This window comes from Puma concolor, chromosome D1 (assembly GCF_028749965.1).
Source record: "Puma concolor isolate L17-30 chromosome D1, mPumCon1.1.hap2, whole genome shotgun sequence".
Classification (NCBI taxonomy): Eukaryota; Metazoa; Chordata; class Mammalia; order Carnivora; family Felidae; genus Puma; species Puma concolor.
In genome coordinates, this window is record NC_141676.1 from 29,857,662 (window position 1) to 29,885,415 (window position 27,754).

A 27,754-nucleotide genomic window follows, 5' to 3' on the forward strand; every position below is an offset into this window, starting at 1 on the left:
CAAGCCTACCTTTATCCTTATACATTATTACATTTCAAATTACTTTACCCATTGCCCATTGTTAAATCTCATAGACATCAGGATTCAGAAGCAGTAGATATCATGGTATAATGTGTAAGGCAAGGTCCCATTATCATCTGTCAAGTGGGACCACGTTCCAGCTCTCTCACAGCTGAGGTCCTCTGTAGCATTTTAGAAACACGGAAGGGTCTAGCTAAGAGGTTGCAACATGGCCACCTCTGGAGTCTTCTATTCTCTCCTTCCAGATGCTGCTATTTGGCTCTGGGATAACAATAAAGGCAAAGAAAAGGCGGTAGATGACTAGCACTAGACTAGTAGCCTACCTTTTCCTTCCCAACACAACCAGACATGAACCAAAAATATTGCTAAATAATATATTGTAAAAAAGAAGTCACATTTTAAGTAGCAAACATTCTAAAACACCCAGAATTTCATGGCTATAAAAAATAATTAAAAATATAATTATCAAATACCCTATAGGTTCTCTTGAATTATTTTATTTAACAGAAATTCAGTATTCCTTTTAGCCTGTGACATAGTGGTAGGTCTAATTCGATAACATCTTAGAAAAAAACTTTTGCTCTGAAGCTCTAGATAAGTTGAAAAATTGTTGTTTGTAAAATTTTATAATTTTGAAACTCCCATTTTATACAATGGTAATGTCTACCTGTTTAAAAATAATCTTTAGAAAAGGATGGGAAATATAAAACAGGAAAATTTCAGTCCAACATTATGTCCTGTTAGAGGAAAGTCCAAACATAATCAAGTATGTTCACTTTCTGAAAACATGATTGACTACTGAGCTTACTGGTATTCCTCTGTTTCTTAGGTTCCCTTGTAAAGACTGCAGAATGAAAAATAAAAGAAAGCTCGTTAATGTTACCTGACTCTATCAGAAATACATAGTAGCTTCTGTCACTAAACATTATGCTGAAATGCCTGTTTAACTCATACCTAGGGCAGTCTTTGAAACTCCTCTGTAAGTAGAAATGTGTGTTGTATACAGAATGTTTTAGCCTTTGAATCAGTGCTCCTAAAAGGAACCAGTAAAAATAATTATCCTTAATTGGCTTTAATACTCTCAATCACGTGGGTACCGAGTACAGAAAAACATAATTTGAAAATGCCCGTTTTTTTTCCAAGGCAATTTTTCATTCAATGGTGAGAAAATAATCCAGATTGATTCCTTACTTTCAGTTCTATGCCACAGGGAATGGTCCTACTCCAGGAATAACAGGGGCTTCAGAGGCCATAAACAAGTTCCTCTCAATATTTCTTTAGCCAAAGACTATTATATCAAACTCATCCAGGTTGGGTTTCAGCCAGTTATTCTTCACCCAAACAAAAATGTCTGCCAGACATTCCAACAGCTGGGAGACAGTTCACAATGAGTCAACTTGAAAATGATTCATTGTGCTGAGTACTGAACAATGTTGGGGTGGGGGTGGGGTGTGGCTGGGTTGGTTGTAGAGGGTGAGAACAAGTGGGAGATGAAGAATAACCATGTGGTTCTCCCATTAAGAAGAATCTTAGATAACAACCAGCAGGCTCTTACCATTTCATTTTTAGGATAAACTCAACTGGGAAGAGTACTCCTCTCATGGACCCTCAGATGAACAAGCACTTATAAAGGCTACTGACAATATTTCTTAATCAAAAGGTCAGATTTCCTTTTATCTATAAATACAAGTCTAAGCCTTTGTATCTAAATATCTGAATCTAAATGATAAAAATCAATTTTTGTTAGAACTCATCTATTTGGAATTGTAGTGATATAAACTAGAGATTTCTCAATTATTTTAATAATAGAAATTGTAAGGTTTAAGGATGGAATTAGTGTTCTAGCATTCTATAAGCAAGTTCCTGTATATTTAAATGGACAACATGATATTTATTTCAAAGAGGGATTCTTTCTTCAATTTAACCCTAAAATTTACTAATAAACCACTTAACACCCCATAATATTTGTTAACATTATAGATCTTTTTAAGGTAATTTAGGGGAGATAAAAAAAACCCCAACTATCCACTTTGTAGAGGAAAACTAATGAATTCCAAAATAAAAGATGTTTACAGCCTGGATTTAGAAATCTCAGAAACTCATGCATATATTTCATTTATTGGGTTTCTAAGTTCTGTAGGTTTATACTACAGTTATTAACTACAAACTAAATCCTATTATAAAAGCTTTCATAAAGTATTACAGCAAGAACAAAGTTTTAATCATTACCACAAAATAAGTTATATTTAACAGTGACCTTACTGCTTTCTGCACAGCAGTTTTGGAAAATAGTTTATGTAATGTGGTAAACTGGATGGTGAAAGTTGTACAGATACTGAAAAAATGTAGAATACGAAGTACTGGAAATTATAATAACATCTAAATTCCTGACTGAGATAATCTTTATCTTAACTGCAAACTCATTCAGTCTTCCAGTTATGAACAAAGCATAAAAGATATTTGGGCATGTAAATGTACATATTTTTTTGAAAGTTAAATTAGTGTTACAGGTTACTTTGGTACCTCTGAGATTCATAGGGAGTATGGTATATTCATAGGGAGTATGGTATCAATATGTAAGATATGGTATGATCATACCTTAAAACCACTCTTGCCTTTCAAATCATAGTGTTAATACTAAGTGGTCTTTTAGATAAGGGTAGGTGAAATTTACTTAAAAAGAATCTAAAATTAACAGCTTTAAATAACCTCAAAAGCATAATAATAACAATTCACTTTAGGAAGAATACACTATGGACAATAAATTGTTATAATATAACTCACGGTGTTTGGGAAGCTTTAGCATAATAATCTGAGCAGAGGTCTTGAAACTGGAACTTTCACATTCTCATCCTAACAGATTCTAAGTGTTTTTATGTTATTAGCCAAGATGTGAAATCTCTTTGGTCTGCAGTATACGTAGTTGGAAATGGAGAAGTCAAGGTGTTTGTGCATCAATTACTTAGACATAAACTTTGAGTAATTTTTGTGTTGACTTTGAAGTTGTTACATTACACTTTCTAATAAGGAACATTTGACTAAGGACATTCAGGACTTACCAGTAGGAGTAAATTAATGGTTATATTCATGCATGGCACAATGACATCACCCAAGTATGTACAATGATACTGCCAGCCCTCCTCCTTGCCCATCTGGATGTGAAAATCTAGGATGGCTCAAAAATCCTCCTTATACTAGACAAATCTCCCTTCACTCTTGGGTGAAAGTTGTCAGCTCTGGACAGTAGCCAAGACATGACTAGGAGGGAAGCCAGAAGAGCAGAGAGCCAGTGTCCAGGAGTTTTAAGAGTTTGCTGGCAGTCTCAAATAGCATTGTATTAAGTTACATAAAAGGTTCTTAAAACTTTCTGTTGCAGTGGAATTTCTTAATTAATTATTTAAATTTAAATTATGTCAAGTGGTGTTGCAAATTAAAAAAAGGCAAATCAGATTGTCCAGTCAACTACCTTTTTACTCCAATTTTAATTTCACAAAAAATTTCAGAGTTTTTCCTTTGATTGTTTCTTGCTTGGTTTCATAGGATGTTTCCTGTTTTCTTTTATAGAACTGTAACCTCTTTATTAGGATATGCCAAATCCATTAAATGGATTTTAAATAAAGGAAGATTAAATTAATGCTCCTTTCCAATTCAGAGCTCATTAAGCCAAAACTATGAACTTTAAGAGATAAAAATTCAACTACTGCCATATAAAGCTCCCTCCATTTTCTAATAAAAATAGTTGAGATACCTACTTAGAGTAACAAAGTAACAATCAGAATACCTCAAACCATGAATGTTTTCCTACTTTCTTTGACCTAATTATCTCAACAACATAAAAGATAGTTTGGACTAACACAAAATATACTCCCAGGAAAGATTTTGAACAAGAGAATTAAAATGTAATTAACCAATCACTTAATTATTAAGAAGCTTGAAAAGCATAAACCAGTTGACATTAACCATTTATGCAATGCCTCAAGTAAGAATAAGTTCTTGAGCTACTCAAATAAGAGAGACAGCAAATACACAATATAAGGGTAGGGCCCCCATTTGAGTATGGCACACATGTCAGATTTGGGATTACAATAGTGCAAAAGAACTATTAAGTTAATACTGAAAAGTTAAAGAAATATTTAAGTTACTTTATGATTCAATGTATTATGTGACATAATGTGTGTGTGTGTGTGTGTGTGTGTGTGTGTGTGTGTGTGTGTTGTGGGGGGAGGGAGGAGAATCTCAAGAAAAGCAAGTATACTACTCAACAACTCAAGTTATAATAACATTTTCCTGAAAAATGATATGCATAGAAACACAACCACACTAGCATTTATGACATTTCTTTGTGATATAATAAAAAAATAAATTTGGACAAAAGGATAAATCTATAGATGTTTAATGAGGTATTTGTTTTCCTATGCTTATTTAGTTTTACCTTCTATAGAAATTGAGATTATGAAATAATAAAATTGTTTTTATTGTAACTTTACAAACCTCCCCCTATCTTCCCCAGAGTTGTCACTTACTTCTGTAGATTAAAATTTTGTTTTTATTAAAAATATTTTATACTGGGAAAAATAATTCTGTTCATATTTTTTTTTGAGTTTAAGAAACAATATGATTTTACCAAATATAATTATACTAATAAATATTTATAATTGTAATAATACCTTAATGAAGGCATTAGATTAATTCTTCCCAGATTTAATACTTAAATTTATTCAAAATCACACAGTGAATTTTAAAATATAGTGGAACTTTGGTAAATTAAAAAAAAAATTCTAGCTATAACACTCTCTTGGTAGCATCATATACTGATATGTGAAATCATAAAGCAAACATATTTTGGTTCCTTTTTCTAATGCTTTAAAAACATATCCACAAAGGAGCTAATGGTAAATATACTTAACCTGAAAGGCAAAATAAATTGCTAAGTTGTCACTTTTACTAGCATTAAGCAATGGAGCCACATCTTTTTGGGATTCCCATCTGATTGAACTTAGTATTCTAAGTTTTGGCATGAAAATATTTTTTAAGAACACATGATGTTATTTTCAGAAATATTATTTACATTTACACTGGCTTCAAATAGTACATGCTTTGCAGAACATTTATTTACATCAGTTTTCTTTTCCAATAGGTTATTGTACAAAAACATCAAAAAAATCTTACAAATTCTGAAAACTTATAAATAAGGTAAACAAAATATTATAATGAATAGGCCAAATTGAATAATAGTATAATATTCCAAATTAATTGTAGGTAGTTTTTCATAAACTATATACCATCTAGTTTCATATTACGGAAATCATTCACATAGAAATTTTTATTTGTTGTTTAAAAATGTTTAATGGGTTGCTTCCCAAATCAGAAATTTGTTGCTTACTACTTTATACTTGAAACCCTTCAGATAATTCACAGATGTCCAAAAGCTCATAGCTTGCCTGGAAAAACAATTGCTAATATCCAAATATCAAACGGAGCATCCAGCTGATGTTTGTGATGCCGTGGTAGGTTAAAGATACTAAAGTTTAAAATCAGCTTAGAATAATCCCATATTGAGTATAAAATTATAGCCTGTCATCAGGAACAGGCTGACAGAGCCAGGTCCAGATGGGAGACTGGCTGGGAAAAAAGCTGAGGCAGGTGGGAAAATGATGGGAACCTGACGGCAGACAGGACTACTCCCTCTGCTGGCAAGGTTCTCATCTGCTTGAATTTTTAACTAATGACTTAGCTTTTCTTTAATTATTGAAGATAAAACCAATAAATTATGTAAGATGTTCTTTCTTAAGTTAGCTGTTCTGTATTTGCACATTTTCAAATTCATGGTCTCCTATTTTTCACCAGATTAATTTCTCAGAGATATAAGGATCCAATGTTTCACCAGGAGGTCCAATTATTTGTCTTGTAATTTAATTGCATCATAAGCATAAGCAAATGTAGCATTGCTTTTATAATATAAGGCCTTTAAAAATTAAGAATGCCTTTAATTTATATTTGTTGAGATATGTACCTTCTTGAAGAAAAACATTTCTTGGGTACAGACTTCACAATCTCTTTCTCAGGCTCTGCATAATGCCCCGTAATGAAATAATATAGAAATGAACCATATAAATCAACTATACAGGGAACAAGGAAACAGCATGTCACAGCAAAAGAGCATAGATGTACAGCGCCAAACCTATCTGATAATCTAATGATCTGAGTTTACAGATATTATGTACTAATATGTAAGAAATTAAGAACTAATGTTTACACAAAAAATTTGTTAAATTTTACAGAAAAATTATTCAATATTTGATTTTCAATGTAAGTTAATAGCTGCAGCAAAAACATTTAGTAAAAATCTGTTCTAAGATTTTGGCCTACAACCAGAAGCTCCCAGAACAGGAGGGATCAGCTTTTTCACCCACTGTTCTCATCTGAATCCTGGCTTAAAAGCTATTCCAGCTCCCAGCTTTCCAGAAGGCTCCATCCCAGGAATCCCTGCCTGCCATTTGGTTTGCTGATTTTAATCTCTCAGGACTTTCTTACAGTGGCTCTACTATGCTGAACTGGCACTTGCTTCTAGAAGTGAGTTATTATTAAACCTGTAGGTCAATTGTGGCACTAACAACTCTTTGGAAGCTTTCAGCCACAGTGTACAATTTGCTAGTCTAATTAAATATTAATTCTAAGTGTTACATTTTGTGGCTAAGAGCTTTTATTTTCCATCATCAGCCTGGAAGAGAAAGAGGTTACAAGGCTAATTTAATCTCTCCCCTTGTCCTCCTCAACATTAAAGATTAACTACATAGGGTGCGAAAACATTATTAAAGAAGCAGAAATACTTTATATAGTAATAATAATGTAATTAATAGCAAAGGGCTAAAACATAATACTAGGATATAATATATGACCTGATATTTAAAGAGCTTTAAATTATAATTAGTTACAAGCATATTTCATCTCAATATTAAGAAATAAGTATCATCTTTTTTTGAAGACAGTAATCTTTCTTTAAGGGAAATGCATCAAAGTATACAAATAGGAATAATTCAACTTACATTTTCTCACAGGTATTTTTCAGAGAGCTTGTAACACCAAAGATTAAAAACTTACTAATTTTATTTGCAAAATAAATGCAAATTACATACAGTTGTACTTTTTTTCTGTACATAAAAAGTGATCAAGTTCAAAGATAGTTTATAATAAAGATAATTAACGTTAAAGATCCTTTCCCCTTTTTTCTTCTATCACGTTCAAGTGGACTGAACACAGAGGTCCCTCTCTGCTTCTGTTCCCAGAACAGTTGTGTCCATGCCTGGACACTGGGCATTATAAAGACTGCAGTCCACAGCCAAAGATTCCATATGCCCAAACAGATGACTCAATCTCCATACTGTGATGAGACGTTTCACTATTTCTATCATTGATATATTTAAAAATTTTGGCTCTAAATAGTACTTTAACAACCACCATCACCACAAGGAAGTACAGTATGAATCACCCTATGAACTGTAACATCACAAAGTTATTTTGGAACAAAAAAACCATTTTACATTAAAATTATTTTTCTTTTTATGGCTTGCTGAATATGCTTTGGTTAGGTTAAGTATAACAAAAGGTTTCTAAAGTGGCATTTTTTTTCCGTTAAAGATGCACATTTATCTTATTGACCATTTAAAATATCCTGCTTTTATTTAATATGCATATTTACATGAAGATAAAATAGTATATATTTTGCTATTAATGTTCTATATAGACAGAAACTTACAGATAATTTGGAGTTTATTTGTGTAAAAAGCTTCAAACATCCTTGACCAAGAAAGTAAATTCAACACATATGTATAATGCATACATGCTAAGATTTGATTTAAAAAATTAATCAGATACCAGCATGTGCAGTATAAAACAGAAGAAAAAAAAACTGGAGCTATAAGAATTTATAGATTTTTATAAGCAGTGTATGGTAGCAAAGTTGAAACACCCATTTCTCTATTATTTGTTATTATAAAGAATAAATGACTCTGTTTCCAGTACACCAGACTCATATGAAGTTACTAAATTTTCAAAAACTACAATTTAACATACACGGCATAACATTAAAATAGGTTTAGTATGATTCAGTTGACTTTTTAAGATTGCTTCTTTTTATACTTTTAAAAATGTTAATTTCTTACAATCTACCTTAGAGTAGTTGAGAAGATCTAGAAAAATAAAAGGAACTCATGAAAAAATGACAGCCAGAATATCTGACTTTATCCTTTAGTAATTGATAGTTATGATCAAGAGATTAAATCTAATCTCTAATTTTCATCCTTAAATTTTCTCCTTAATAAAGTACATTTAAAAAGAGCACTTAAAATAGATTAAGTTATGGGACAGAGATGATGTTATGCTTTCCTATAATGATGCTCTTATCAACAATTACATTAAAAATATTTTCCAAAATTTTATAGTTGTAAACTCATAAAAGTCTGTTGTTCCTTTACCATGCAATTATTTTTAGTTCTTGTTTTAATAATAAAAGATTTCACACTGAGAGAAATTCACAAGGCCACTGGAGTCCACATTTCATAATCCCATATTAGTGGTTAGTTCTAAGCAGTCCATTACTTGACTTAGAGTTTAACTGCTAAGATACTCAGCATGAACACAAAAGTTTATGGATGTGAAAAGGCTTGTTCTGAATTTCTCTACTTTGAAACATTCACTCATTTCAAAACTTTATTATATTAATGCTGTAAAATATTAATTGGAAGACATATCAATTAAAATAACACACTAAATAAAAGCTTCCTCAATTTTCAAGAGATGTTCTAAATAACAAAGCACTTTCTTCCTGCTTTTCTGTAGAAAATAAATTTTCCTTGGCATAAACTAACATACTGGTGATGGTATTCTCCAAACAGATAGGTGGGGCGGGGGTGTGGAGGGAAGTCCACAGATCAAATTGTTGGAAAACATTGATTATAGGATAAAAACTGAGTAAGGCTATTAATGGAGCAAATGACGATAATGACCAATCAAAATATGTTCTGGGACACTTTCAAATCTGAAATCTGTTCTGAATAAAAGAAAGTTTGAATAGTTTATAAACTAATGTTTGATAAGCAAACACATTAAATGCTGGTGATATTGAGAAGTATTCTAGAATGAGAAAATGTTATTTAATATTTTACTGTGAGTAATGTCAAAGAAGTTTTCACCCCTTCATTATGATAGTTAAGGAGTAATTTATTAGGCTGTTGTTTATATTTAAAAATTCCTTTAAAAAGTAGATTACAACAGTTTGAGTAAGTTAGCAATAATAAAAAGTACATTTTCTTCCTGAAAGGAAAGTTGTGAGAAAGCCACAGAAAAATATTTGCACCTCCCATTTGAATCACAATTCTAAGTTCTTCCATACTTACTTCCTGACGGTTTCCAGTAAAAATGCTTTTGATCACTAAAACAAGTCACCAACAACCTGTCATAGATCATGTAAACAAAATGCAGAAGCTAAGGGAAACTTACTTTCCTTTCACCTTACCAAGGAAATCATAACAAGGCATAAAACTAAATTTTTAATTTCAAAAAGAATAAATGTTATTGGTCATCATTTTCCTCAAGTACACAACTGTCACTGGGAATTGAAAATAAAATTAACTTAAAAGGCACAAAATGTTCTATAATGTGGAGGTGGATGACAAATTTCACTATAGGAAGCCAGTTTCCATTTATAAAACCAAAAAAATTAAGTTTCATATCTTGCTAGATGGGGAAATCGAACAGCATCCTACTGTAACTGCTTCAAAGGTGTCACTTTGCAAAAAATCTCATTAAAAAGTTTCGAGCATTGCACCAGCATTTCTGTTTCTAACAGTAAATAGGAAAAAAGCAGCAGTGTTATATGTGTCTGAAACAGAACAGCTTTGAATATAGAAATTTGTACTTAAGTTTTAAAAAGTTCAAGTAATATTCTCATACTTAAATAATAAATAGTAAGAGTTTCAAGGTAGGGTTTTAGTTATTTTTCTTAGATGTGACCTTCCCTCCCCCCTTTTTTTTTTCCAATCCACAGCAACCTTCATTCGACAACAGTTTTGAACAGTTGAGTTGTGAGAACGTGAGCAGCTGCTGTTATTATAACTAAAGGTCTGTCTACGGCTTGAGTCTGAGAGACCACATGTTCGGCTGTCCTCTCATCTTGCCATCCTCACCAATTAACTATTAACATGGAGGGCTGTACACATGCTCTTGGGGGCTCTTTAACAGGCTTCTTGGCGAGTGGAACAACTACACAGCAGGGATCTGGGAACTGGGTAATGCTCGAATATGGGGGAGCCGTCCGTAGTCCTGCTCTTTCTAATGACACTTTACACCACAGTTTAGCATGTAACAAAGTCTTATTTAACTTGGCCATTTTCACATACATTTTTTAATACAATGTCTTTGAGCAGGTGCTAAAATTATATTCTAGAAGGAGACAATATCAGTAATATAACAACCTTGCAGGAAAATTGTTTAGGGCTATATATTTTTTAAGATACTCATAATATATTTGATGGATAATTTTAGCGTTTTCTTAACAGATACTTAGAGTTTATTTTTATGTATTTGTTTCAATGTGTGTTTGTTATTTTTCCCTGTTGCTGTTATGGAAATAAGTTTTAACCTAAAGAAAATAAAAAATTCTCAGTTCAAAGTTGTCAGGCTAAACACAAAATATTTCAAATGCAAATTTAAAAATAATTCTTTTTCGTTCTACTTGCAAAAGTCTTATTATAATAATAAATTCAAGTCAGTTTTGAATCTATGTCATTATTTTCCCTATTTTAACTTTTCCTCCTCTTTGCAATTTCCTTAACTATGTGTTCCTTCCCTACAATGAAATTAAACATGGGAAGCATGCCAAAAGTATAATAAAGGGTAACTAATCATTACTGTACAAGTCTGACAGAATGCTAATAACTAAAGTAAGAACACTGATTGGCTCTTTTACCAATTTAAGAGATATAGATATTTTATATACTTTTAACATAGTGATATTCTATACAACATATTCAAATAAAAGTATCACAATTCTATTACCTATAGATGTTTAATTGTTTCCAAGGATATGAAACTACATTTCTATTTCTTGCAGAAACCACTTTAGTATCAAATTCCAAGCTCAAGCCTGTAAATACCTTCCATATACTAATTTTCTGCTCCATTCATGCTGTCTTTTACATTGCTAAAAAACCTCCACAAGGATAGTAATTTTGTTTGTCTTATTCACTGCTATATCCTCATGAGTGCCTAGTGCCTCAGCAATAAATATCTGTTCATGAATGAATAAGCTAAATTACCCTTAGACATTCAATCACCACTTAAATTCTGACTTGGAGTCTATAGGAATGGCACTGTTCATAGTGGAGAGGAAGTTGATGTACGATGTTAGAAGAGTCTTGGAACAACATGGTGATGTTACTATGACTTAGATGGCCACCTGACTTCATGCATGCCTCCTGGTCTATCTCAGGCTTGACCTGTTAGAAGATTCTGTCAGAGACGTTCATAAAAAGAGACAGAAAGCTGAGGACTTCTACTGCTTTGATGAACTTGTACACCTTATTTCTATGGCCTGATCTCTGTTCAAATTTTCATCTTTGGAAGTCTCTTGAAAGTAATTATAGTGAAGGTAATGATTGCTCGCATATATTGAGTGACTACTATGTGTTAGCGCTGTGTCAGCACATGTTTTTGCTAATCCTCTGAATTAGGTATTCCTCACTCCATTTTTTAAAAGATGAAGAAGATGAGGTTGAGAAAGTTAAGACCTGACTAAAACCATATGACTAATTGGGTCTATCTGTCTCCAAAAGCCCAGGCTCTTTCATCATTAAATGCTACCTTGTGTACACAAGTCTGTGTCTTAATTTTGACCTTCTTTTAGTACTTCTATTGAGTAAGCTGCAGAGCATGGTGGTTAAGAGTATGGTACTTACAGGGTACTGCTTTGGTCTAAATCCTGCCACTCACTAGCCGTGTGACCTTGGGAAAGTCACTTCAACTTTTTTGTCCCCTGTTTCCTAATCTGTAAAATGGAGACAATAACAGCACCAACCATATGGGGTTACTGTAAGGATAAAATGAGGTAATATTTAAAAAGATTTGAGGACTGCATCTGGCTCATAAAAAGTACTATGTAAGATTTATTAAATAAACTCACAGTCTCCTGGTTCTGTGTATTCATATGTCTTTGATTAGATTTGTGAGCATACTGCTTCTGGTTCTTATTCCCTTTCCTTACCCTAAACCCTGTGGTTTTCTCTGCTGGTTTTTTAAGAGTTCTTGGGTTTTATCCCCTGTTTACATCATGATTGGTTGAAGCAAACTCTTAAATCTTGTATGTTCTCTTAAGTACTTTGACATAAAAACAAATATATAATGAGATGTTATAGTCATAGAGCAAAAGAATATATATACATTTTAATACCTCAACTGATATTAGGACCAGAAAACTACTATATGATAGCTAGAAGGGCGCCTGGGTGGCTCAGTTGGTTAAGTGTCTGACTTCAGCTCAGGTCATGATCTCACAGTCTGTGATTTTGAGCCCCTCATCGGGCTCTGTGCTGACAGCTCAGAGCCTGAAGCCTGCTTCGGATTCTGTTTCTCCCGCTTTCTCTGCCCCTTCCTCTCTCTCTCTCTGTCTCTCTCAAAAATAAATTTAAAAAACATTAAAAAATGGATAGGTAGAAAAATTGCGTAGAAAAGATATTATGGAAAATGTGAAAATTGTAGATGGATGGGCAGTTTGTTTTTTTTTTATATTTTGAGGAATACGTCGTAATTCTTGGTCACATTATTTAACCTTATACTCATCGCCAAAGTCTGACCCCCCATTTTCCTATTTCCATTTCAAAATAGTCTTTTTACTAGAACCTTAAAAAACATAAATTTAAATGATATCTCTTCCAGTTATACAATGTTTTAAATGTATCTGTAAAATACCAAAATGCAAATATTGCATAATGTTTAGATATCTAGTCCATTTAATCACCTCGATCATTATTTAATTGGTGACGTAGACAGGCTGACTTGAGGATACCTGACAGTATGACGGCTGTTTCCTTCTACAGAGACCGCAAGGATCACAGTCACAAGCATTCACAATGGGTTTGGAATCTCCTTCTAAATAATGAACATCATGGCCACCAAAATAGCTTTGGAAAAATGTTCTTTTCTTTTTTCTTGCATAGGTCCCTTTGGAATAAATAAAAAAATTACATATATGCACGTATTTATTTCATAACTGTTTTCTTTGCTTTGCAATTACACATAAGGAAATATGTTTCCATCCTTTTTTCCTCCCTTGACTGCAATGAAACTTTTTACTTAATCTTTCACATGTACTAATTTGTCAACAATTTTACAATGATAGTTTTCTCTTTAAAAATGCTGAATAGGGGCGCCTGGGTGGCGCAGTCGGTTAAGCGTCCGACTTCAGCCAGGTCACGATCTCGCGGTCTGTGAGTTCGAGCCCCGCGTCAGGCTCTGGGCTGATGGCTCGGAGCCTGGAGCCTGGAGCCTGGAGCCTGTTTCCGATTCTGTGTCTCCCTCTCTCTCTGCCCCTCCCCCGTTCATGCTCTGTCTCTCTCTGTCCCAAAAATAAATAAAAACGTTGAAAAAAAAAATTTAAAAATGCTGAATAGCAACGCCGGTCTAGAACTTTTTTTCCTCATGGGAAGTTACTGCCATCAGAAGTAGTTAATAATTCAAGATACATAAAGACGTAGTGTGACAGGGAGGAAAGAGTAAGTTTTAGATTTAAACAGATCAGAGTTTGCTACTAGCTTTAAACATGTTATTAAATACGTGACTTTGTTGCATCGCTTAATTTCAGTTTAATCTTGTTTGCAACTGGCATCATGACTATCTTGCAGAGTTTTTTTTGATGATTAGGGCAGCTGGCTATATAACCTAAAAGTGAAGATGGTGTAGTCTGGAGTCAGGGGAAGACATGAGGTAGAACATTACTGGCCTTGCCTCTTATTAACTGTGTAACCTTGTAAAAATAGAGGTAAGGCTTGTGGTGGATATTCAAGGACATAACGCTTGTAGTGTGCTTCGCATGTGGTATGTACCTAATAAATACTTATAGTAATAGCACAGTTGTAGTGGTACTGAGAGTAGCACTATTTTTACGAGTATTTGATAAGTCTGTTCCAGGTTTACTTCTCATCAAAATCAAGAAGCTCATGAAAGCTAACCAAACTAGTATTAAAGTATTAATTTTATAATGACTTAACATCATTAACAATGTAAACAATACAAGTATGTGTAGAATATCTAAAATGATTAGAGAAAGGAGTTTCCCTATGATATTGGTGTGATTATAAACTCACAATAATAAGTTAGGTTCATGCAAAATCTGTAAAAAGTCTTTGCAGGAAAAATAAATCATCCTTTTATAACAATTATAAATAAATTCTACTGGCTAAGGAGGCAAAATTCTTATCTTGCTTATGCCTAAATTTTTAGTAATAAGACTTGAAATATGCTGATATATCCTGCATATAATTAAGATGACTAAATGACATTATAATAAATTGGCCATTTGCAGGAAGGGTTTGGGTATGTTAGAAAAAAGATCTAAAATCACAAAAATTTATAATAAAGATTCAAGAAGTTTCAACAATCAGATATTAGAAATGATTTCCTAAGTAAGAATCATTATTCCTTAAACATTTATTAAACATCTAGAAAAAGCTTAGTTACTGTGCTATGAATTTTTATACTTTATTGCCTTTAATGATGTATTACTTTCATAAACCTAACCTGGAAAAAAGAAAACTATAAATATGTGGCCCTGACTTCCCAGAGGTTACAAAGTATTAGATACATAAGATTATATGAAATCACATGTTTGAGGCAGACAATAAGTACCTTGGTAAATAGTAACTCTAATAAAAAGAGAACTAGTGAATGTAAAGTGTGTTAACATATATTAGAATGTTAACTAATAAGTCAAAAACTATTTGAGAATGTAAACTACAGTCATTTAAAACATTCAAATTGGATTACGCTGATCTATTAGTAAAAGATAAAACTATCAAACTTTTAGAAGAAAACAGGAAAAAGACCCTACGGAGGGCAAAGATTTGTAAACTGGGAGGAGTAGGAGAGAGAAATTGCTAACCATTAAAACAATGATAAGATAAACTTTATCTAGATTAAAAACTTTAACTCTTCAAAAGATACTGTTATTAGAAAAGGCAAGCCATAGACTGGAAGAAATTATTGCAAAGATATACCGAAAATATTTCAGGAATTTCATAATTCAATAATAAGTAGATAAATAACCCAGTTAAAAAATGGACAAAACACTTAGACAAAATAAGACAGGCAAAATAGCCAATAAGCATATGATAAGATGATCAACATCATTAGTTGTCAGGGAAATGCAAATTATCGCAATGTCATACAGTTCAAGTGTACTATTATGGCTAAAATGTGAAAGACTGAAAATAAAAAGGTTTAGAGGGATGTGATTCCTAGAAAGATGAAAATACGTATCTGTACAAAGACTCATACATTAATGTCCATAGCAGCTTTATTCATAAACGCTTCAATCTGGAAATAACACAAATGTCCATAAATAGGTGGAAGAATAAAGAAATTGTGGTATATTTTTATGCTCAAAAACTAATTAGCAATAAAAGTAAACTGGTGACATGTACAACACTGTAGATGGTGCTGATATTAACCAATATGATTGTTTATATTGTATAATGAAATGTGCAAATATTTGGAAGATTGGCATAACTCCATGAACCAATCAATGCCTTCCAAATGACCAAGGAATGATATGTCAATATTTTGAATGAGTAAAAGACCCATTCAAAGTGCAAGATAAAGCAATGAATGCCTTTTAGTGTAGCATAATATGAAAAAGTTCATTCACAGTTTTTGATTTCACATTGTAATATTTGTAATGTTTGTAAAACTATTACTTTTTGAGTTTCAGTGTATATTGAAGAATCTCTACAATTATAAAAAAAAAAAAAAGGCTACTAAAACACTTCTCCCTTTTCCAACAATGTATCTGTGTGAAGTCAGATTTTCTTTTCATACTTGAACCAAAACAATATATCACAATGGATTGAATAATGAAGCCAATATTAGAACCTGCTGTTTCCTACTAAGGAAAAATGTAAAACAATGTTACTCTTCTAACTAAATTTTTTTTAAATCATTTTTTTACAATCATGTGATCAGTTCATTATTAACAGAATTCGTAAATAAATATTTGAAAATTTCTTAGTTTCAATTTGTAATATGGTAAATATCAATAGATACAACCCAAATAATGTTTTTTTTGAGATCATCAATAGTTTTTAAGAGTGTAAAGAGGTTCTAAGATTAAAAAGTTTGAGAACCACTGAACTAAAGTTCTGATCTGGTATACTTATAACTCTGCTACCAGATTTACCAACTATTTTGTAACCTACATTTAAAAAATTTTTTTTTAATGTTTATTTATTTCTGAGACAGAGAGACACAGAGCATGAGAGGGGGAGGGGCAGAGAGGGAGACACAGAATCTGAAGCAGGTCCAGGCTCTGAGCTGTCAGCACAGAGCCTGACGCAGGGCTCGAACTCACAAAAGGTGAGATCATGACCTGAGCTGAAGTCGGTCACTCAACAGACTGAGCCACCCAGGTGCCCCATGTAACCTACATTTTTATAAATCAGCAGCTTTATTGAGATATAATCTACATACCATTCAATTCACCTACTTAAAGTATACAATTCAGAGGTTTTTTAGTATTCACAGATATGTGCAACCATTACTCAAGGCAATTTTATAACATTTTCATCACCTTAAAAAAAAACAAAAAACAAACCAATCTTTTTATTTATCACCCCAACACATACTCAAGGTCTCCCTATCTCCCAGCACTACAAAGCCTTAGGTAACCACTATCTACTTTCTGTCTCTACAGATTTCCCTATTCAGGACTTTCATATTAATGAAATCATATATGTTCTATTGTGATGGCTTCTTTCACTTAGCATAATCTTTTTAAGGTCCATCTGTCTTATAGCAAGTATTAGAACTTTATTCCTTTATATAGCCAAATAGTATTTCATTGTATGGATATACCACATTTGCTTATCCAGTATCAGTTAATAGAGATTTAGGCTGTTTTCATCTTTTGGCTGTTATTAATAATAATACTATAAACTTTCAGGCACAAGTTTCTATGTGGACACATGGTCTCATTTCTATTGGGTATATACTAATGGGTGGAATTGCTGGGTCACACTGTAACTCCAGGTTGAATCACTGAAAAGCGCCACACTGTTTCCAAAGCAACTGTACCCTCTTATATTCCCACCAGCAGGGTATAAGGATTCCATTGTCTTCACCTTGCCAACACTTAATGTTACCTGAGGTTTTGTTTTACCCATCCTAGGGAATGTTAAGTAGTATCTCATTGTAATTTTGATTTGCATTTTTGTGGATTAATGATGTTGAGCATCTTTCATGTGCTAATTGGCCATTTGTACATCTTCTCTGGAAAAATGTGTACTCAAATTACTGTCCCATTTTTATTGAGTTGTCTTATTATTGATTTGTAAGCATTCTTTATATATTGTAGATAAAAATTTCTAATCAGATATGACTTGCAAATATTTTCACCTACTCTGTGGGCTGCCTTTAACAATTTCTTGACGGTGTCCATCGAACATAAAAGTTTTTAATTTTGAGGTGCTTGGCTGGCTTAGTTGGTAGAGCATGCATTTCTTGATAGTTTTGGCTGCTACATTCAGTTTTCCGATCCATCCTGCATTAATTTTTGTACATGCTGTGGAGTAATGGTTCACCCTCATTCTTTTGCATGTGGCTATCTAGTTGTCCTATTCCATTTGTTGAAAAAGCCTATCGTTTTCTCATTGAATGGTCTTGGCACACTTGTCGAAATCAGTTGACCATAGATATATGGGTTTATTTCTGGACTCTCAATTCTATTTCATTGATCTATATGCCTATTCTTATGATAGTACTACACTGTCTTTTACCATTGTTTTCTAGAAAGTTTTTCAATTGAGAAGTATGAGCTCTCCTAGCTTATTCTTTTTTTAAAGGATTATTTTGGCTATTCTAAGTCTTCTGAAATTCCATAGCCATTTTATTTTTTTTAAAAAAAAATTTTTTTTTTTAACGTTTATTTATTTTTTTGGGACAGAGAGAGACAGAGCATGAACGGGGGAGGGGCAGAGAGAGAGAGGGAGACATAGAATCAGAAACAGGCTCCAGGCTCTGAGCCATCAGCCCAGAGCCTGAAGCGGGGCTCGAACTCACGGACCGCGAGATCGTGACCTGGCTGAAGTCGGACGCTTAACCGACTGCGCCACCCAGGCGCCCCTCCATAGCCATTTTAGAATCAGCTTGCAGATTTCTCCAAAAAAGTCAGCTGGGATTCTGATAGGGACTGTGTTGGATCTGCAGATCAGTTTGGAGACAATGGTCATATTAATTTTGAACCTTCTGATCCATGAACCTGGAAAGTTTTTCCATTCATTTAGATCTTTTAAAATTTCTTTCAACAATGTTATGTAGTTTTCAGAGTATAAGTTGTACATTCTTCTTGTTAAAATTATTTTTAAGTATTTTATTCTTTTTGATGCTATTATGAATGCAATTGTTTTCTGCATTTCATCTTCAGATTGAAACACAAGTTTTTAATATTCACCTCCCCACTACAGAGTAAGGTGCCTGAAAGGAACCAGTGTCTCTCATTCATTTTAAAATTTCCACTATATATATAGTGGACTATAGCACTGTCAGTCACTCAAAAGCAGTGTAGAAGAAATGAATGAATGAATGAGATACAACACAGCTTCAATAATAAAATTTATAAGAAATGCGGATTTTCTCCACAGTTTGTTGACAGAGAAATATTTGGATTTAAGAAAGCTTGATGTGAGACACACCAGTTGGGATAGTTTGTGACTGTTGATCTCAGGGTTGTGAGTTTGAGCCTCATGTTGGGGGTAGAGTTTACTTAAAAAAAGGAAATCTTGATGTGAAAAGTCAAACTTTTTTTCTGATTAAGATCTAATTTTTCTTTTGCTCAAAGTTTGCAATTATTAAAGAGGAATGCTAACTTGAACAGCAGGAAGTTGCTATGGTAACCCTTAGAAAGCTCAAAAGCACAAGTCACTGACAATGTATGGGGGTATGCTGTCAATCATACTCCTCTCTCTACCTGTGCAGGAAGGAATATGGTGCTTTACAAACTTAATAGCCCTTAAACAATGTCTCAGCTTTAACCCTTATACAGTATGTTTAGATACAGCATCTTAAAATGGCATTCCTTTATCTCCTTGGTGAACTCAAAATTTCAATTATATCTTATATTTCTGTTAATTTAATTAATGTTTATTAATTTAATTTAAATGGCATTTCTTTATCTCCTTGGTGAACTTCAAATTTCAATTCTATCTTTTATTTCTGTTAATTTGATTTAATTTCTGTCAGTGTTTATTCCTGTTAGTTTAATCAAATGTAAAGTTTGCATAGATCCATGAAATCTCACCAAGGATAGTCTTTGTTTCTGTGATTTGCTTGAACAGGTCATTTCACTTGGGATACTACTTTACTCAGCTGAAGGCAGGAGCCTAGCTCAGATGAGCCCCACGTCCTTTCTAACTCCAAGATAAAAGATATGAGAGCTACTAGCTTTGAGAGAATGAGTTCCAGAATAAAAACGTGCTACGTATTCTAGTATGAGGTGCTGGAACCCAGTTTTCTGGGTTCAAACCATGGTTTCTCAGGTATTAAACATTGATCTAGTTTCTTAACTTCTCTGTATCTCAGTTTCCTTACATGTAAAATGTAGATTACAACAGTAGTTATGTAAGGATTTTATAAGAACTTTAAGATCTTGACTTTAAGTATTTTGTATTTGTTAGTGCTATCATTATTATTATTGAGACTTCCTAGGGAAGTAAAGGAAAACAAAGCTCAACATTATTCTGCTACGAAAGTCATTCTATATCAAAGTGTTAATTTAGTGTATGTACATTAGAAAAGATGATTTCAGTGATTTAGCTTATTTTGACTTTCAGATTCATTCACTGCAGGTGATTTTTTTTTAGTTTTATTATTTCTAGTATTGTGTTTGTTATAGAAATATATTTAATAATAAATACTGTGGAAAAATATACAATGTAATTGTACTTTCTCTATTACATATAAAATAACAACAATGATGAAAATTGTCCCAAACTTGCTTCTTGAATACTCTTTTTATAAAAAAAAAAATTAAGTTTTATTTATTTAACGAATCTCTATATCCAGTGTGGGGCCTGAACTCATGACCGTGAGATCAAGAGTTGCATGCTCTTCTGACTGACCCAGCCAGGTGCCCCAGCCTCTTGAACACTCTTAAGAAAAGGACTTTTTGAGCTGATGAGGCAAATCTTGCAAAAATCCCTCTTTTTCTGTCTGGGGAGATGGACCTTTTTCCCTAAGAGTGTTGTTTCAGGAGGTTTACACATAGAAACAGCAAGGGAAGAAAAGGACATGTCCTATTTAGATCAGTGTTTGTCTTTTCTTTTCCTTTTACATTTTTTTAGTGTTAATTTATTTTGAGAGAGAGAGAGTGCACACAAGCAGGGGAGGGGCAGAGAGAAGGGGAGACAGAATCCCAAGCAGGCTCCCGGCTGTCAGCACAGAGCCCAACATGCGGCTCAAACTCACGAACTGCGAGATCACAACCCGAGCTGAAATCAAGAGTTGGAGGCTTAACTGACTGAGTCACCCAGGTGCCCCTTTTCTTTTTTTCCTCAAAATTTTGAATGTGGCAAAATATATATAACATAGAATTTACCATTTTAACCATTTTTAAATGTATAATTCCGTGTTATTAAGTACATTCATGATGTTGTGCCACTACCACCAACAACCATTTTCAGAAACTTTGTACCGATTAAGTAACTTGCCATTCCCTCTCCCTCAGCCCAGGGCAGCCACCATACTACCTTCCGTTTCTATGATTTTTACTACTTTAAGTACTTCGTATAAATGGAATCACAGTATTTGTCTTTTTGTGACTGACTTATTTCACTTAGGATAATGTCCTCAGATTCATCAGTGTTGCAGCATATGTTAGAATGTCCTTCCTTTTCTTTTTTTATTAAAAATTTTTAACATTTTTATTCATTTTTTGACAGAGACAGAGCACGAGCTGAGGGAGGGCAGAGAGAGAGAGAGAGAGAGAGAGAGAGAGAGACAGACAGACAGACAGAATCTGAAGCAGTCTCCAGGCTCTGAGCTGTCAGCACAGAGCCCGATGCGGGGCTTGAACCCATGCCTGAGCTGAAGTCAGCCACTTAACTGACTGAGCCAACGAGGCACCTCATAATTTCCTTCATTTTCAAGGCTGAGTAATATTCCATTGCAATATAGGCCATATCTTATCAAGTTCATCTGTTAATGAATACTCAGATTGGTTCCACATTTTAGCTATTGTAAATAATGCTGCTATGAATATGGGTGTGCAAATATTTCTTCAAGATCTATATCCATATCTTAGATCTTTATGATTAATCTAATGATTAATGAAAAGATATCAGTAAAAAATCAACCACATAACACAATGTATTATGCATTTACAAGAAATCAAAGAAAAAAATAATATTATTAAAGATAGACTTACCATATACTCACTGTATATTAAAACTACAAATACACAACAATTTAACAATCTAAAGTAAAGGACATTTTGCTCTCTGGCATTCCTGAAATCTGTTCTACTTAAATGGCATATGAAAATAATTTATCAGACTCAGACTCCGAGTGTTTATATATTGCTCTTCATTATGTAGCACTAATTAGGGGAAAGGAGTTTTGGAAAGATTCTTACCTGGATGAGATGTGTTGGCATTGTGATCATACAAGCTGAAAGAGAGGTTCGCAGAAGACCACGGAGGACATACAGGAACTTCGTAAGGCTGTGACTGTTGCCATTTTCCATACAGCAGATGTCATCCCCCCACAAAGGTGAACCAAGATTCTGGATTCCTATTCTTAAAATGTTTTTCTGTTTTTTCTAAAGAAATGCGTGTGTTGGGTTGGGGGGGAGACAAACACATTAAGTTTTATTAACAAATAGGATACCTCCTTTAGTTCTATTTGCCAGTTTTTGAAATTTATAACATAGCAGGGAGATAGTAGAGATGGTAAAAAGCTTTATGTATATTAATATACGGCAATATAAAGGAAATCATCTATATTGCAAGAGTATTAAAAAATAGCTGTTTTTTTCTCACTTTTGGAAAATTTGAAGAGTATCAAAAGCCTCAAGTTTCTAAATTTTAAGTGACCACTTTACGAATTATGTTTGCGACAGCTGAAATAATACATAAAAAAATCAGTTAGCAATAAAGAACATCTAAACTAGAATACTTAGAAACCATTCTTAGTATTATAAAATTCTACAAGTCTTTCAATAAACTATAACTTGCTCAGTATTTTTCATTTAGTGCTATTATGTCCAATGCCTGATATTTTGTTTGAAAGAAGTTTAAAAATGTGTGTTTTGCTTTTATACCTTATATTTGCTTTTACTTATTCTTCTTGAAGCTATTTTTACAAAATAATTCAGTTCAATACTTATCAAAATTGAACAAATGAACATTTGGAACTCAAGACTACTGATATCAAGGTCATAATGATGACTGATATTTCTTGGGAAAAGAGCATTTAAAAACCATTAAACAAAACCTACACTGATTATCAATAAGCATTTGCCAGAGATGTATTTATAACAAATTCTACTGTTTGTGTTATCCTAACCAAACAAATGTTTTATAAATGCTTTCTTTATTTTGTATTAAAAAAATTTTTTTTTAAATTTTTTTAAATGTTTTATTTGTTTTTTGAAAGAGAGAGACAGAGCACGAGTTGGGGAGGGGCAGAGAGAGAGGGAGACACAGAATCCAAAGCAGGCTCCAAGCTCTGAGCTGTCAGCACAGAGCCCAATGAGGGCTGAAACTCACAAGCCAAGCCATGAGATCATGACCTCAGCCCAAGTTGGAACCTCAACCAACTGAGCCACCCAGGCACCCCTATAAATGCTTTCTTTAGCAATCTGGCAAAATTTCTGGGCAGAGGAAGGAGACATTAGCAAAACCTGGTGCATGGAGATAATTGGAAACTTATCATTACAATTCTAATGGGGAAAATACATTTTCTCCCTTAAATCAAAAATTTGGAACATGTGTCATTTGAGTGTGTTTTTTGATGAAGTCACATCCTACAACATATTGCTTGTTATTGTTATAACAAATGAATAAAATCTATTTAACTAATAAAATGTATTAATCAACTACTCTCTCTCTGATATTACACATGAAAGTTGAGTTTGTGTATTTTTGAGAATTTATTAACAAAGGAAAGTAGGGAAATGAATAAAACACTGAAAAGTTAGAAGAGGAAAAACAGAAGGGGACAGTAATCAGTAAGATGGGTAAGATAGATTCACAGTCTGGACTGTGCAACTAAGAAGATGTGATTCTGAGCAAGACACAACACTACTTAGGCATTAGTTCTCTCATCTCTACAATAAAAAATTGTTCTACGAGATCACACAATCCTTTAAAATATATAAAGGGACATGATATATAAAGGGCCTGGATAAAGCTATTAAAATGTGATTACAGAAAAAGGAATTTAGTTTAAGCACATTTGAAAAGTTCTTCCTGACTCCAAAGACCTGAAACGTGATGATACCATCAAGGCAGCTAGTCCAGTTTTCTTTTCTGGTTGTATTAAGGTTATGATAGGCAACCCTTAAGACATATATTAACATCATTGGCAGTCCATAAAAATTGTTTTCTTTTTTTATTTCTGCATTACTTGAATGAAATGAAGTAATAATATGTACCAGGGCATGTATGTATTAGAAATCTAAATGCATTTTGATGAATTTGTGTAAGATATCTCTGAAATTATAGGTTATGCCTTTTACTGTATTACTTAGAAACTCAGAATTTAAGTAAAATGGCAAGATTAAGCTTCATTTTGTCATCCCAAACTTGTTTTCTCTTGAACTGTAGCTTAAATTAGATTTGCAACAGAAAGAGCAATCTAGAAAAATGGAGAGACAAACCTGCCCCCAAAATCTAGGTATTAAAACAAAATCTGAAGGTAGAAGGAGAGCAGCATTATACGGTTTTCCCTACCAATATTTCAGAAACTAAAGGTCAGCTGTATTTTAACCCAGTCACCATTACCAACTATTGTATCAAAAAGCATCTGCTAAAAGTTTATAACAAAAATGATGATAGGTGCAGAAGCAGGAGAACTGTAGAAGTTTAGTGACTATGACAGATATGATGATACACATACACACATACATATATACCTGTATATATATGTATATATACACATACACACACACACACACACACACACATATATATGTGTGTGTGTGTGTGTGTGTGTGTGTATAAAGAATGACAATATTAAGCCAAAGAATGAAAAAGATATTTAAGTGAGGTAGGTACTCACCACATCAGAACATATTTGAGCATGATACTTCAACATAGGGAATACATTTATATATTTAAACAAATTTTTTTAATGTTTATTTATTTTTGATAGAGAGATAGAGACAGAGTGTCAGGGAGGGGCAGAGAGAGAGGGAGACACAGAATCCAAAGCAGGCTCCAGGCTCTAAGCTGTCAGCACAAAACCTGACGCAGGGCTCGAACTCCCGAACCACAAGATAATGACCTGAGCTGAAGTTGGGCATTCAACCAACTGAGCCACCTAGGTGACTTGGGAATACATTTATATTTTTAAAAATATAATAGTAAGTGCAAAAGCAAAGGCTGATTTACAAATTTCCTGTGTAATTTCAGGCATATAATTCCTTTGCTATGCCATATAATAATGGGGCACACTGTGAGGCATAACCAAAAAATTTTTAATATAATTTATTGAGGTCTAATCAAACTAAAAAATAAACTTTTGTTGAAAGCTGAATAATAAATATTAAATTCATTCCAATGAGAACATCTAAAATATTTAATCTGGATATCTAAGTGAAATCAATTTTCAAACTTCATTTTTATTGTATATTTCTTAGATATTTAAAAATCATAACTTAAATGAAATTATGACAGCAATTTGTAAACATCTCCACTCCAAATATCTTTGCAGATGAGCTACTTTACTTACTACAAAGTTATTATACAGTATTCTATAATACTCAATTCCTTATAGCCTATCTCAAATTAAGTTAGTTTATTTGAAAATGTAAATTTATTTGAAAATGTAGTGATACAGAAAGTAAGATGAAAATTTCCTTTTAAAAAGAATTTATTTCAGTATCAGAACATTATTTTGACTCAGGAATAAGATTTTTTGAAGCAGTGCTTGATAGATGAATTTTTGTGGCTTCTTGAACTCATCTAAAGTTTCTGAGACAGAAATATAGTTGAGGTAATTTAGCAAATGATATACTCTAAAATATAACAATATGGAAATTTAGTAGATATATTTTAATTCCAATAAAATTGGAAATATATTTTATAACTTATCGGTATGTTGTAAACTTTTTCAGCGTTCTTGGTATTCAGTATATAAATGCTTACCTCAACCCTTTTAACCTTTATAAAAGTCAATAGTTGTGGAACTTCTGGTTCAGAGACAAACCAGTTCAGTTTATCAGCTTTCATCAAATAAAATACTATTTATTGAAAATGGTGGTATTTTTAATACTCAAATAAACAACTAAGAAAACAAACATTTTATTCCATTCCAATAATAGCTTACTTATCAAGGGTCCTTTGGATGGATGGGTGTGTGTACATATATATAAATATGTGTACATATGTATATATACATATACAAGGAAGTATGTGTGTATCTTTGTTATTGCCTTTGATTTTTTGTATTTTATAAAATTTCTTGCTCTTAGAAGATGTGTCATCATCCTGCAAGAACAGGAGCTCTGCACACTGTATCATAGGAACTGTTATGACATGTCTGTTTCCATAGTAACCACAGCACATAGGGAGGGAGAGGTGTCTGTCAGGGACCAATTTACCTCTCCAGACGGACAATGCCACCAAAGGGAGGACATAGTGCCCATAAATCTTAGCTAGGACCAAAAACGGAGCAACAATGAACAAAATAAAACTGTATTAAAAACCAAGGACCATCACAAAAACTGTAACACACGTGAAAAGCTATCTATAAATAAATGTATATACTTCACCACATGTATGGTATTTTCAACTTTGTATTAAACTGATGATCAAAACAAATTTAAAATTTATTAACATTGCTGTGGAAAAAACATTAAATATAGCAGTAAAGTTTATAAGAATACTTAAAAATTTATGGATTAAGAGCAAATGTAGTTGATAATGACAAAAATAAGACTTTTGGATTCTTTACTTTCTTCAATAAAAATAATGGTGCTCTGGAAATAATTCTGCTGAAATAATATACATGAACTGAAAATCTTTAGCAGCTTTAGCAATTAAAATCACCGAGAAAGATTTCTAAATGGCATTATAACTGGAAATAAAATTTCTCTCATTTTGTTCAAGTTAAACTAACCAGAACATCTTTAATAGTGGGAATTTGGAATCTTTAATAGTGGGAATTTAAAAACTTGCGTTCTTAAAAACAGAGCTACAGAGAAATAATTAAGTTATAAAATATTTTAATATAGCAAATAAAAAATGCAGTTTTTATTCAGTGAAATAACCTAAAGCATGATATAACAAGAAATAAAATCTTAAAATAATTAATTCTTACTCACCAGGTTATTCAATTAAGGACTGAATGACAGAAATATAAAAAATTTTGATAAGAGGGGCATCTGGGTGACTCAGTTAGTTAAGCATCTGACTTTTGGTTTCAGCTCAGGTCATGATCTCGTGGCGCATGGGATTGAGTCCTGTGTTGGGCTCTGTACTGACAGCATAGAACATACTTGGGACTCTCTCTCTCCTTCTTCTCTGCCCCTCCCCTGCTCACTCTCCCCTCTCTCTCTCTCTTTCTCAAACTAAATTAACTTAAAAAAAATTTAGATACAAAAGTACACGTCTTGCAGATTTAGGAGTAATTTTCAAAATGCAGCAGTTTAGTTATTCCAGGTGCCACAAATATATATTTAAAAATAATTTATGTTGACAATGTATGTATATGTCTTTTGTGCATCCACTGAGAACTTAGCTAAAACTCTACACATCAAAAATCAAACAAAGGCTGCCTGTGCCTTGCTTATTTACATCTTCTGTGCTTGGAAACAGCTTGTTCACTGTTAATTATTCTAAAACCTTCTGGGTTACCCCTAGAGAGTTTAAAAACAACATTACATAGATGATTATAAAAAACTTTGAAGGTACTCAATACCTGGGGATTGGATCCATCAAATCCTTCCTCATATATGATGTTCTGGATAAACTGAAGCAGCTTTATGTAGCCATGAGTCAAAGAACTGTTGGTAAGAAGTGGTTCAAATACAGAAATGGACATATTACACATACAATTCAAAATCTAAGCTACAACATGGAGGAAGTAATTAAAATTTATGAGACTACTAAAATATAAAATTAACCCAAATAGTATAAATAATTTAAAAATATAAAGTCAGTACATCCAGGGAATACGTTACAATGCCTTATATTAACTAGCTCAGTGTTCTTGACATCATGGGAAAATAAAAATCTGTGGAGACTGAGATGTC

The 27,754-nt window shown here is 33.0% G+C and overlaps 1 protein-coding gene across 3 annotated transcripts in view; it reads right to left on the reverse strand.

Moving 5' to 3' along the window:
- The window catches only part of ELP4 (elongator acetyltransferase complex subunit 4), a 248,367-nt gene that overhangs the window by 131,810 nt on the left and 88,803 nt on the right, over positions 1 to 27,754 (reverse strand). For all 3 annotated transcript variants that reach the window (XR_015240934.1, XR_015240933.1, XM_025928599.2), the window contains exons 6-7: positions 27,421 to 27,505; positions 21,911 to 22,096 (exon numbers count right to left, since the gene is read on the reverse strand). Coding sequence is in view for 1 of the 3 variants with exons in the window: in XM_025928599.2 (XP_025784384.2) it covers positions 21,911 to 22,096; positions 27,421 to 27,505 (271 nt within the window). In the remaining 2 variants the exon portion in view is untranslated. The remainder of the gene's footprint in view (positions 1 to 21,910; positions 22,097 to 27,420; positions 27,506 to 27,754) is intronic.